Raw genomic sequence first — 13,484 nt, 5'->3', positions numbered from 1 at the left:
CCCGGACCGGGAGATTATAGGGCGGAACCCGCGATTGAAGCCGGGACCCCCCAGAATCTTTGATGAGGACTTGAAAGCCGCCACATAAGGGTCCTGCTGCTCTCTTGGCCGCCTTACCAACACGGCCATGCTCCTGCAGGCCTACCTACAGACTCTATTGCCCTGGGCTGCAGGAGGGCACAGAGGAGCTCCTCCGGGAAGTGATGGAGGTGTCTCTTCCCTGCTCCAGAGGGATGTGGCCCGCTCCAACGGGCAGGCCATGGCGCAGGTGGTTACCTCCCGGCTCCATCTCTGGCTGGCCCAATCCTGTCTGCCAGCTGCTCTCCAGAGCACATTTGCCACTCTCCCAATCACCCCAGGGCTGACTTTTGGCCCAGGGGTTAATGACATTCTGGAGCAGACCGATGAGGTTCGTAGGGACCGGGAGACCCTGAGACAGTTCATGCCACCTCCTCAGGCTCCGGGTCCAAGGCAGATGGACCATCGCCACCCACCTGAACCGAACAACGGTGGGGTCCCTCTCCTGCCCCATCGCCTCGTGTTGAGGGACGACAGCAGGGAAGGGCACAGTGTGTGGTGGAGCAACAACCTGTCAACAGTCACCGCCATAGGGACATGCCTGGGGGACCCAGGTGCTCGGGGCGCCAGAGGAGAGGCGGACCCCGGCAGGTCCCCTGACACACCCTTTCCCGGCCTCGGCCGCCTCTCCCGGTCTCAAAGGGCAAAGTGGGAGGAGTATGTGGAGTCCCCATGGGTGTTGTCCACAATGCTTCAGGGGTACCGACTCCAATACCAGTTGCCGGCCCCCGTCCTTCAGGGGCCTTCGTGTCACCACGGTGGCCGACCCCCTGAAGAAGAGAACCCTTCGACTAGAGATCTCCTCGCTCCTGGACAAAGGTGCCATCTGCAGGATCAAGACATCAGAACGGTTAGGTGGGTTCTACTCCACTTATTTTGTGGTCCTAAAAAGAGACAGAGGGTTTCGACCGATTCTGGATCTTCGCAACCTCAATGGGTACTTGAAACTATTGAGGTTCCACATGCTGTCCCCAGCCCGCTTGTTCCAGGCTGTGTCCAGGGACCAATGTTTGTGACGCTGGACCTGAGGGATGCGGAATCATGGTTCTTCCCTTCAGCCTCTCCTTGGCACCCTGCACTTTCACAAAGTGCATGGATGCTGTCCTGGCACCTCTCACGTTCTGAGGATTGTTGATCCTCAATAACCTGGACGATTGGCTGATTTGTGCCCCGACCAGGACCCAGGTCCTGTCAGAGACATGCTCCTGTAAACAACAAGAGTCGTCTGAAGCCCACCCAGAGGGTGACCTTCATTGGCATGGAACTGGACTCAGTCCTCATGACAGCACACTTGCCCACCAGAAGGGTTCAGGCGATTTTGCCTCAACCACTCTCGACAGGTGCGGGTGGTATCCGCCCTAACCTGCCAACGCCTGTTGGGATTGCTGACGCCGGCCTCGTTGTTGATTCCCCTGGGCCTGCTCCATCTCCGGCCTCTTCAACGGTGGTTCAACTCCCACCGGCTGCACCCGGAGCGCCACTGTCACCGCCAGCTGCGGGTGATGGCACAGTGCCTCAGGGCATTGTTGAGGTGGAGCTATCACGCCTTTCTCTCAGGTGGGGTGGAGATGCTGATGATGTGCCACCAGGAGTTGGTCAGCACAGACGCCTACCAGATCGGCTGGGGGGGTGTGACCAAGGGCAGGTCGGCCAGCGGCAGTTGGCTACCCCCTTAGAGTGGCAGGCACATCAATACACTAGAGCTCCGAGCTGTACTGCTGGCCCTGCAGTCTTTCCTTCCACATCTAAAAGGAAGACATATCCTGGTGAGAATGGACAACACCACAGTGGTGGCTTACATCAACCATCAGGGTGGACTGAGGTCCCACCGCCTCCATTTTATGGCACGGGACCTCCTTCTCTGGGGTCAGGGACGTCTAGCATCTCTACTCGCAGAGCACGTACCTGGCATCCTGAATGTGGCAGCGGCTATGCTCTCGAGGGAGGGCCCGCCACTTCGGGACTGGAGCCTACACCCCCCTCCAGCCTACACCCCCCCCCCCCCCCTTCCAGGTGAAATCCATAGATTATGGCCTATTGAATTTATTTCAAATGACTGATTTCCTTATATGAACTGTAACTCAGTAACATATTTTAAACTGTTCCATGTTGCATTTTATATTTTTGTTCAGTGTAGTTTAGTTGCCTCCCTCTCTGATTTATATACGTGACCCCGTCACTCCAGTTTTAAGCAACAATTATGTGAATTATGGTAGGCAACCTATAATTAACGTACAGATTCTTTCTCTGTTCAGATCTTAAATGTAATGTGGTATTTGTAGTAAACACAGACAGCAAATGGCAGTTTATTGAATCAGACTTGATCTCTTCCAATCAGGAGAATAGGCCCTAGAGCTGCTCTGAGTGTGTTGCTGAACAACAGATCTTTGGTGGCAGATCGTACCACACGTCAATGAATCCCGCATATTACAGCTGCATAGATAATATCTCCCTCCCAAATGGCACCCTATTCCTTATATAGTGCACTACTTTTTACTGGGACCCAATGGGTCCTTTGAGTGGAGCCCAAAGTAGTGGACTATATAGGGAATAGGGTGCCATTTGGGACATGTAGGTGTGATAAGAATTCCTTGGATGGATGCCTGGTTTGTGCCAATGTAAACTGTTATTATGCAAGCACAGAGCCCTCTCTAAGAAAAAACAACTTCTACTCCTTTTGTGTGTTTAGGAAAGAGACCTGGGCATCATCAGTCTGTTGGGGAGGTTTGGGGCCATGGCAGGGTTGGGTGTCATTCAACTACCAGACACTGCACTCAAACGTGGTTCCTAAACCCACATGTTTTATGAGGGATCTCAGACTCAACTGGGTGTTAATTTCTCTGTCCTGTCCAAGCCTGGTATAGCAAAATGTATTGTCCAATCAATTCCATGTACTGTACTGTCTGTCATCCATTGTGAATCAGTCTGGAGTTTTGTGTTACGTCTCAACTTGCACTATGTGGGAGACAGTTGGGGCATGATGATGACGCTACAATACATGTTCAGGGAAGCATAGTACTCCTGTCCTCCTCTGCTGTCTCGTCTGTCTCTAAAACAACAGCCTATACCCCTGTATCTCCTGTACTGTAGCCTATCAAGGCAATGGTTATTGTCACCATTCTATGAAGCTTGTTTATATATGTTTTTAACCTTGTGTCAAACAGTGCCACCCAATTCTTGTTAAAAGCCTTTGAGCTAGGCATAGCTTTCAGACAGTTTATAAAGTGAGACAGGCAGTGATGACTAAACCTATCCAGCTGTCACCCCACCTTTTTGGCTGCTTCCGAAATGACACCCTATTCTGTATGTTGTGAACTGCTTTTGACCAGAGCCCTAGGAAACCTCCCCTTTCTTGTCTCAGGAGGAGCCAGGAGCAGTCAGACTCAGGATGGGTATGGGAGAGTGGCTGTCTCTGACCTCTGACATCACCAGGACCTCTAGGGTTGCAAAGTTCCAGCAACTTTTCCAAAATTCCAAGGTTTTCCAGAAATGGTGGTTTTATGATTTCCTGCATTTTCCTTTCTGATTATGGGAATCTACCAACCATGATTTCTGGAAAACCTGGGAACTTTTGGAAAGTTCATGGAATTTTGTGACCCTACCAGGACCTCTGGGATTGACAGAGCCTAAATCCTGAGACGAGTATACAATTCCTGTCTGTCCTACCTTCCATGACAGTGTGAAAACATGTACTCAAGCATAGAACACAGGTGGAGTCCTTACTGAATGAATATAGCTAGGCCTACTGGACCAGGGCCAGTATTCAGGAGAGCTGACCTAGGATCCGTTTGGCCTGTTTGTTTTTTTTATCTTTTATTTAACGAGCCAAGTCAGTTAAGAACAAATTCTTATTTACAATGACGGCCTACCCCGGCCAAACCCTAACCCGGACAACGCTGGACCAATTGTACGCCGCCCTATGGGACTCCCAATCACGGCCGGTTGTGATACAGCCTGTAATCGAACCAGGGTCTGTAGTGACGCCTTTAGCACTGAGATGCAGTGCCTTAGACCGCTGCGCCACTCGGGAGCCCAAAATAATGAATAGAGAGGGAAATCTGATTAAGTCAGCACTCCTACTCTGAGACACTGTGGATACGGGCCCTGCTAAACAAAAGGACTCAGTCTCATTACTCACCATTCACAATATCCCTTTTAATGTAAGAATGTACCAATATTCAAACATCCTCCATTCCTGTTGACCTTTACCTGAGCAGCAGATAGGACCACACTGTTGACCCCCAGCTGACCTACCAGGGGTTCCGTCCTGTGTGGTGAGGGAGATGAGAGGTGGCCTGACCTTTGACCTCTTCAGGGAGAGAGCTGAACGGTGTCGGATCTCCTCTCCCACAATGCACTGCACTCGCTGCTCACTGTGTTTTTCATCTGGTTTCAGGTCCTGAATTAGGTCAGTTACCAATGTTTTACCTTCTGACATTGGTTGATTGGCACCAGAAAAGGAACGTATGTGTACGTGTGTGGGTTCGCATGTGTCAACAACAGCATTTTGGTGAAAAGACAATACTTAAATTTGGATGCAAAATTGAGAACAGAAAGTATATGGCAGGGCTACAGCAGCTGGCGGACTGCTTCCAGGTAGCCCTAAATCAGCCCTGGGTTCATAGAGTATTCGTTTTTTCCCAAACACTTTGAGCCTATCCCGGCAGTGAGGGATCCTATCCCGGCAGTGAGTGTCAGATGGGCAAGGTTTACACTTCTGGGACTATACCATTGGTTCCATTGAGCCAGAGAAGCACTTTGAAAGAAAAACAAATACTACTTGAACCCAGGTCCATCTACAATGTTGTTACTACAGTTATTACTGTGCAGGTACATAGGCATAAGGGCAACTTGAAGGGAAAGTTCTACTGTGAGTTTGGGAGCACACAGTCAGGTCTTGATCCAAGCTCTGTTGATTGTTCCTCAGACTGACTTTCATTGGCCCTGCAGGGGCATTGGGCTGAGGTTTCAGAGGTGTTACATTTACAGTTTGTTTCAAGTCAAAAGCAAAGCTTGAAAGTGACTGACTGCCTCCTCGGCTTACAGGGATTAACCTACTCGGGTGGTGTTTTGAAACGGCTCAGGATTTTTTTACCATTTAACTTCAAATCTCTCCTGTCACAACTCACATAATGATAGTTCACCACCTGTGTCCCCCTTCAGTGTTGTGGACAAACTAATCATGGAGTTATGGACAGACAGGACTGGGGTACAGTAGTACATCATAGTGGAGTTGACATGAGCAAAACTATGAATAATCACATGAGATATAGGGCCCTGGTAAAAAACAGTAGTGCACTAGATACACTGTAAAGTCGATGGCATTTTTACCTCAAATACTTCTAGTAAGTTGTACTCAAAGTCAATGACTAGTCATTATTACTTAAAATATTGATGTGGTACTGACTCAACTAAATGAGAAGTCACACCAACTAAATATTTGTAAGATATATGATAACAAATTAAAAAATTTACCAGCATGCTCTACTGCAGGTGGATTTTTTTTTCATTTGATTTGTGTTTTTGAATGTACACTCAGTGATTGTGTATCATAACATTTAATAAATCAAAGATAAATAATTGTTTTCTAAACTAGTCCAATCATTGGATTTTTGCACCCCTTACTGAAATTGTTCCAGTTTAAATGGCTCCCACTGGCAGTCATTATGAATGTAGGTTGCAAGTGAATACACATTTCAACTGTTGGATAGCCTAATGCTGGCTAGATTCCAATAGGAATTACACATCACTTTGCAAGCCAGTATAATATGATTGACAGTAAGGGTTGCAAAATTCTGGTGAATTTCCTAGGTTTACCAGAAATCCTGGTTGGAAGATTACTGGAAAAATGTAAGGAATTTTACAACCCTACTTGCAGGCCCGATGTGGCCTGTAAACTATGAGTTTCAGGCCACTGTATGAGGCCTTTTGATATATGTAATGGTTCAATTATAATGTTCCCCTAAGAACACACTTAGTGAATGCCCTCGGACTGAAATTGAACAAATTCTACAACGATGTCTCTGTCACTAACAAATACAGTCGTGGGTGGTAACTCTTCAATTCAATCGAAAAGGCGAGGCACACTGAGAAATTCTTGGAGGCGTGGCTTAATGGTGGCGTTAAATTTAAGTATACCTTACTCAAAAGAAATGCATTTTTATTACTCATAGGAAGGTAGTACTGCTCACTTCAGCTATTTAAGTTTTTAGGTAATTGTTTCTTCTAAATGTTTGAGTAGCCAGAATGTATCCGGTTTTACAGTGTAGGGAATAGGTTGCCGTTTGGGAAAGGAATAATGCACTTTTTGGGTGAGATTCAATGGATTCAACCCAATAAATGTATCATTGTCATATCAGCCAGATAATCTTAGTTATTACTTGTCTACCTTTGTGAATTTTTGTGACAAGACTACAAGAGCATGATTTGTTGCACTCTTCAGATTAGATTTATAGAGATTATAATTTAATTTCAATTGTTTCATAGACTACATTTTTCGATTTTACTCTCAATAATGCATATTTAGTTTAAAAGGACCTACTATAGATTGTATGGCAGAAGGCTACAGGCTACTAGGCTACATTTATAGTCCATCCCCGACCAAATGTATTTTCTTAAACATGTTTCTGTCACATTTGTTCAATATAATCCTACATTAAAGAACGGAATTTGTCGTAAATTAGATTTTTTTTAAAAAACAATGTATTTGCATACTATTGTTTGAAAGACAGCTAATAACTAGCGTCAGACAGCATGCTGACCGTTCGATGGTGTAGTCGTAGAAAATGGCGGTGGTCTGACCGTATCCCCCTATCCGCAGGCCCACTAAAATAAGCACGCTCTAGTCTAGCGTAGCCTAGCACACTATGCCATTGTTAGTGCGTCTGGTGTTGTGATACAGGGCCTAATCATTGTGAAAGAAAATAGTCTTTTGTACCCTTAATTGGATATCCCTATCTTATATTTTATTCACTAGGCCTATACCGATTTGTAGAGGAACTATCAGATTTAGAGCATCCTATCTGAGCAGTGATTTACCATTGACATGGTAGACTAGGCTAGGATTACAGCATGTCGTATTGTAATCAACGAATTGTGTTAAAATATTCAACCAAAATAGTCTGAAAAGTGATCATAATACGTTTCCATATATTAAATATAATCATAATAAACAGTGCCATGGATTTAATTTACCCGTTCAGCAAGTGCACATTATTCCTAGTCTATTTAGTAATATTATAATATGTTAATTGCAAACATATAGCCTAGTCAATTAACAGACTGGGTTTAGTTGGGAAATAATAACTACGTAGTCGACACTAATTGTTTAGTTTAAATACTGTAAAAATAAAGAAATAAAGATTTAAAGAGGCAAAAAACATGAATCTCTTTGAACAGCGGATTGAATTACGTAGTGTGAAGTAGTAGGCTATACTCCCCCTCCTCCCCAAGATGTAAGTTTTATAGGCTATAAAATGTAATTGTAGAACGTCAACAAAGTTACAGCTTTTGGCCGAGGACTCCCGGTATCCCCCAATAGGAAGATTGTTTTTATTTGCGCATGTACTACGGCAATTAATCTCTTTAATGACGTCCTCAATCATAAACTACTGTGATTTATGGACTCAGAAACAATGTAATCTATGTCTCATTCAACAGCTCTAGTCCATAGCCTATGGCTAATTCAATCATCGCTACTTTCCAGGGAAAATATTCAAGAGCAAAACAAGCTACAGTTGGAAAATATTTATTGTAACTTCATTAGAAGTAGCCTATTATTATTGGAAGTATTCTAAGTCTGTTATTTTATTGTTTTGGGGTGAAATTATGTTTGGAAATTATCGCAGTGTCGGTTCAGTAGTTTATATTTGTGATTTCCGTTTATGAGATGATAAAATCCGCTCACTATTGTCCATTTAAAACCACTTGATATATTTCAGGAGGAAGAGTTTTGCCTGCCATTCTGAATGAAAGATTTCATCATAAAAAGATCACTTGTTGAAACAATATTCTTTGTAAGAATATGTCTCAAATCTAAGAATATTCTAAGAATATTGAGACAATTATTTTCAGACCCATTGCATGCTAAATTAAAACCAAATTGTTTAAGTAATGGAAACAAACGTTCAAGTGAATGGAAAATAGTAAAGGACATGATGATGAGTATCTCTCGTAAATAAGCACAGTTTTATTCTAAGAAAATAGGCTATTTATAACATTATTGTACCTGAAAATGATACTAAAATGAAAAGATGTTGTATATTATTATTTGGAGGCATAATATTGGCATCTTTAAAAAAAACTATACAATTGATGAATTTATTGTTTTCAAACTTACCTCATTGGAGCCATGTATTAATTAATTAGGCAATTACATCAAAATAAAAACGGAAGCCAGTTATTTGTAAGGACATGGAAGATAGGAAGCTCTTCCTAAACTAAGATGTTTGAGTTGTTTTCTCTTTTAGAATAGTTAGTAGCTCAAGTGTTGCAGGTCGATTGTTGTAAGCGTTTCTGAGAAAAAATCGAAACCTTCAGATGATAAACCCATTGGACTATCTATAGAATCTGACAAACTTGGAGAGAAGGAATCCGATGAGAAAACGTGAAAGTCCTGCAAAGAGACGTCCAGGGCCGGGGAATGGGCATTGTCCCCGCCAGATGCGCAGTCCGGGCCTATTGTTGACACGCATATAGGAACAGTGGGTGCCGGGTTAGGAAAATGTTTCAGATTTTTGTCATCGCTGTTTAAAGGCGAAGCAGTTGAGCTTTGGGAATCTCCATTGTGATTGTGTGCATTCTGAGACTGTTGTTGTGAAGTTAAGGTATTCTGGTGAACAGAGCAGCTTCCCCTCTCCAGAAGCGCGCCGGCGGGTAGGCCTACATTGTTACCAGCCTGTTCGAAGTCCTCCTCTCTCCCGTCCTCCAGACTAGTGAATGTCCCCTCGCCGTTCTGGTTCTCCTTGCAGTGGGTTTGTCTCTTGTGCTTCATCCTGCGGTTCTGGAACCAGACTTTCACCTGCCTCTCAGTTAAATTCAGTAAAGCGGCTATCTCCACCCGCCGGGGTCTGCACAGATACTTGTTGAAGTGAAACTCCTTCTCCAACTCCAATAGCTGGGTGTTGGTGTACGCTGTCCTCAGCCTCCGAGATCCCCCGCCACCGCTCTCTGCAATCTCTGGCGACCCTGAAACACATTTCAAATGTTCAACCAATACAACAAAAAGCAATTGATGATTGAATATAAATATATAAATAGCAGTTGGTAAATAAAACATGGAGTTTCTACTGGGCTTCCCAGCAAATAGTTTGTGGGAGCACAGACACCGCGCTGAAACGATTTATGAGCCCAGAGCAGAATATGATGGGTCTGCGTGGACCAGGCCGACTGGCGTGAAGATTAATGAACATGCCAGCTGCCGGTCGGTCGGCCTGCAGTAAGAGTAATCTATCACTCTTCATTACTGTCACACATTAACATTCTTCCACTGTCAGCAGCATACTGACCACTGAGAATGTTCAAATAATTACACTTTTGCTAATAGATAGTCTGCAAGTCATGAGAGAGAATTACCCCCAAAATAGAATGTTGAGACCAGACAGACCTTTGCATTTTGATAGGCTAATGGGCTACCTACCCAGACTGTAATTTCATTAAAATATAATAGAGGCAATAGATAGGCTAATCAATCATGTCTTACCTTGGGGAGAGAAGTGAAGTGGCGCAGTGTCGGGAGTTGTAGCTGTGGCAGGAGTCTGGTGGTTTTTCTTGGAGGCTTTCTTCTCCTTCATCCAAGGGTACTCCGGGGGTAGGGATGCGGCTGGCAGAGGGCTACAGACTCCATTCAGATTCTGCTTTGACCGGCTGTGGCGTGGGTGGCTGCCCGGGTGGAGGCTGGGAATGGTCTGCTCAAAAGGAGGAGGAATCAGTGTCGACTGTGAAAGCGTCGAGTTCTTGATTGATGAACTTTGAAATGCATCACCGACAGGGGTAAAAGATGTCAGGCACTCCGCAAGCGACGGCTGACTATTGATAAAACCGCTCTCTCGCTCAAATTCGTAATTCATCTCCTATCTTCTTGTCTTGGAAAAGTCACCGCTCGTAATTTTGTGGGCGAGGAGAAAATTATGAAATTTCGTGACAAGTGTTTTCCAACAATGTTGCTGATTACGGCCGTATGGGGACAGCGTTGCCATTAAACTATATTGCTTTCATGGAGACACCGTTGAAATTGGACCGTATTACTTGTCACATGATTACCTCTGCCCAATGACAATTTGGGGTTTAATCAAAAGAAGCCACTGTCCTCTGTGATTGATGGAGAAAGTCGGATAGGTAACGCCTAGTTCTGGGGGTAGGGTCTAGTCTGCTTTATTTACACACACTACTGTCCCCGAATGGAGGATAGTTCATTTAAGAAGTGTGTGTGTGTGTGCGTGTGTGTGTGTGTGTGTGTGTGTGTGTGTGCGCGCGCGCGCGCGCTTTGGATCCAACACCTCATTGTCCCGGGTTTATGTCTTAATGTAACGACTAAAGACGCAGTCATTATCAAAGTTAACTCGTTAATCAGAAAAATAATTCTGACCAAGCCTGTGGCTCTGCAGTGGTGCACAGAGACACAACCGAGCAGTCGTCTCCCTCCTTTTCATTCTGAGAGAGAAAGATAAATATTTTTGCATAGTCTGTAAAGTTTGTATTCTAAACGTAGGTCTTGATATTTCCAAGAATATGAATCTATAAGAATCTGAATACCTTTAAAGATGAGGACTTTCTTTAATAGTCACCCACATATTACTTGTTGTTCTCATGTCAGACTTTGTAAAGAAATGTATAAAATATTTTACAAATATTATTATTGATACATTTGTTGCCTTCATGGAAAGCCATTAACTGAGCACAGATATATTAGGAATAAAGTGCTGTTTGCATGTGGAACTATCACGGGATGCATGAAATCAATGTCTGCATGTTTTTGGTGACCTACTCCTATTGTATGGAGATATTACAGTGTGGCACGTGGTTGTAAACTTGCATCATATTTCTGGAGACGCAGCTGCTTCAAATCCCTTTAATCCACCAATCAAAATCTGTCAACGTTGAATTGCATCAGAAATAGAAAATGCATGTGGCTGAGAGACGTATATAGGCCTACTGACACAGGAAGAGTAGCCACTGACACAATATTTTGAAGAAAAATAACATTGAGAATGTAATCCACAATGAGTGACGCGCTTACGCACGAGTTTTACGCCTCAAATTATACATTTATTGGTCTTTGTTCAAGTTGAATGGTCCCAGATCCGTATTTAATACTTTATTGTCATCAGTATTACTGACACCTAAGAATTGGTCTATTGCACAATATTTTAACAATTGGTTATAATAGTACTAGGGATAGATGCCTTCCCATTCACCTCCCATAGAAACATCCTGATTTGAAGTGAAACAATAAGATCTATATTCTTTGTTAATAATAAAAAAATGTCATATTGTCTTCCTCCCTGTCTTGAACTTTGAAAAAGTGGTAGGCCCCGGGCTGTTTATTGCTTATATTCCAAACAAAGAGCCTGGAAAGCCTGCACGTTATCAATCTTGCTCGCCAAAAGGTCTGACAGCTCCTTGCCCTAAGAACACATTTCAACCATCTAACTCTGCCTTAGATCATATGTGGCCGCCAGGAAGACGGCAACAACTTGCTACTTATGGGGGGAAACTACACAACTTGGACGTTTCTTAAATAGGAATCCATTTCCGAATATGGATGTTCTACATAGAGCAGACAATGATATCGACATACATTATAGGTGGGTTATCGTATCCTGCTTTATTTTGATAAATGGAAGGAAAATCTACAACATTTTCGTTTTCAAAAGAACAACGTTAGTGGGAAATAGCAGCAAAAGAGTGGATTGACTGAGATGGCGAGAAAAAATGGAATGGACTTGCTTTTCCACGGCGTCTATTGTCTGCAGAGGTGAGTGGGTGTTGGCATTCTGCAAAAATCCCATTCAATCCCACGCAGTTTCTGTCTTTGGGCTACCATAATATATATAATGTATATATATGGTATCATCTTGTCATAACTTCTAAAAACATTCTCTTACTGTATTTCGTGTTTCAAATAACCGACAATATTGTTGTTTTGATATTTAATTGCAATATAGGCTATCTTGCATTGCCTTCGGAGCACGACAGGCAGATCGTGTGTTTCTCTATTCCAAAATGTCCGGGATGGAGAACAATAAAATATATGCATGCCATGAGAGAAGCCCATAGGTTATACGAAAATGTGATTTATTTGTTATGATTAAAGTTTATATTTGCACATAGGCCTAATACAGTATCAAATTGTCATCAGAGAGACACATTATGGTAATAATTTCATCATAAAAATATCACCAGTGCATTAATAATCCAAACAGATGTAACGCTCAGGATATTGACTATGTTTACTCGAGAAACATTTGTACATATTTAATTTTAGAACAAAGATGTATATCTTATATGGTAGGTGTCAACCATTCAAGCTTATTTGGATATCAGATGTTTTTTCAGATACGAGGTGTAGCCACAAAATAGGTCTAGCCCGTGTTAAAAATTGTGTGAGGAATACAGAGAATCGATCGAATAATTAAAAATAATATTTTTCGATCCTAATTTAGTTTGTTATATCAATAATATATATGAACATAGACGTAATTTATTATTACAGATGCACTTTTACTAAACAAAAAATTGTTTACTTTTATCCTTTTCATTTCAATTTTACGGCTTGAATTATTGTTTGTGTGTCAACTTCAAACCGAGATATAGCTGCATAAATCAATGTGACATTTTTGTTTGAATGAAGCTTAACTTCATTGTGATGTGTATCTGGCAGAGTAGGGGACATGAGCTACATTAACCGTCTGTCCCCCCGTCAAGACAAGACGAGACACCTGGGAGGCGTGGGAGGAAGAACAAAAATGGACTAGAAGTTAACCTTTTTTCTCTTCGAGGACTAAGGTTACTTATTGGATGAAAGTAAACGTTTCCAGATTATGTTGTTAGAATACTTTACTATTCCACATGTAAATGGTTATCAACAGCAGTACCAAGCAGTAGCAGAATAGCTGCACTAGGCCTGTTCATTTTGGGATCAATATAATAGCGAGAATAACCAGACATTAATCATGTTTTCATTGTAATTAATGTTAATAATCTAGCTGATATCTGATCATTTTTACTTTGACGTTTCCTGTTTAAAAAAGAAAGGATCCTGTTTTATGGCGAATTCGCTTCAAGTCAGTTCATTGTTAGATCGAAGACAGATGACATTGATGAAAGGTCAGTTAATAGTTTGATGTTTGCATTGTCTTATTTCTATTCCTGAATTTCCTGAGCACAATAAAACGTTCTCTCACATG

General features: G+C 42.8%; 1 protein-coding gene and 1 long non-coding RNA gene across 2 annotated transcripts; one reads left to right on the top strand and one right to left on the bottom strand.

Annotated features, from left to right (window-relative positions):
- Nucleotides 1-4,237: 4,237 nt before the first annotated feature.
- Nucleotides 4,238-10,342, bottom strand: LOC129837808 (homeobox protein Hox-A2b-like). The gene is made up of 2 exons (XM_055904254.1): nt 9,779-10,342; nt 4,238-9,264 (listed from the first exon to the last, which is right to left on the bottom strand). The coding sequence occupies exons 1-2, from the start codon at nt 10,143-10,145 to the stop codon at nt 8,552-8,554; spliced, it is 1,080 nt and encodes a 359-aa protein (XP_055760229.1). The 5' UTR covers nt 10,146-10,342; the 3' UTR covers nt 4,238-8,551.
- Nucleotides 10,343-11,119: 777 nt separating this feature from the next.
- On the top strand, nt 11,120-13,484 carry LOC129837447 (uncharacterized). The gene is made up of 2 exons (XR_008756717.1): nt 11,120-12,052; nt 12,959-13,484. It is a non-coding gene; the product is annotated as an uncharacterized LOC129837447 (long non-coding RNA).

This window comes from Salvelinus fontinalis, chromosome 38, assembly GCF_029448725.1.
Source record: "Salvelinus fontinalis isolate EN_2023a chromosome 38, ASM2944872v1, whole genome shotgun sequence".
Classification (NCBI taxonomy): Eukaryota; Metazoa; Chordata; class Actinopteri; order Salmoniformes; family Salmonidae; genus Salvelinus; species Salvelinus fontinalis.
The sequence above is the reverse complement of the archived record's forward strand: the minus strand, read 5'-3'. Positions and strand labels throughout refer to the sequence as shown.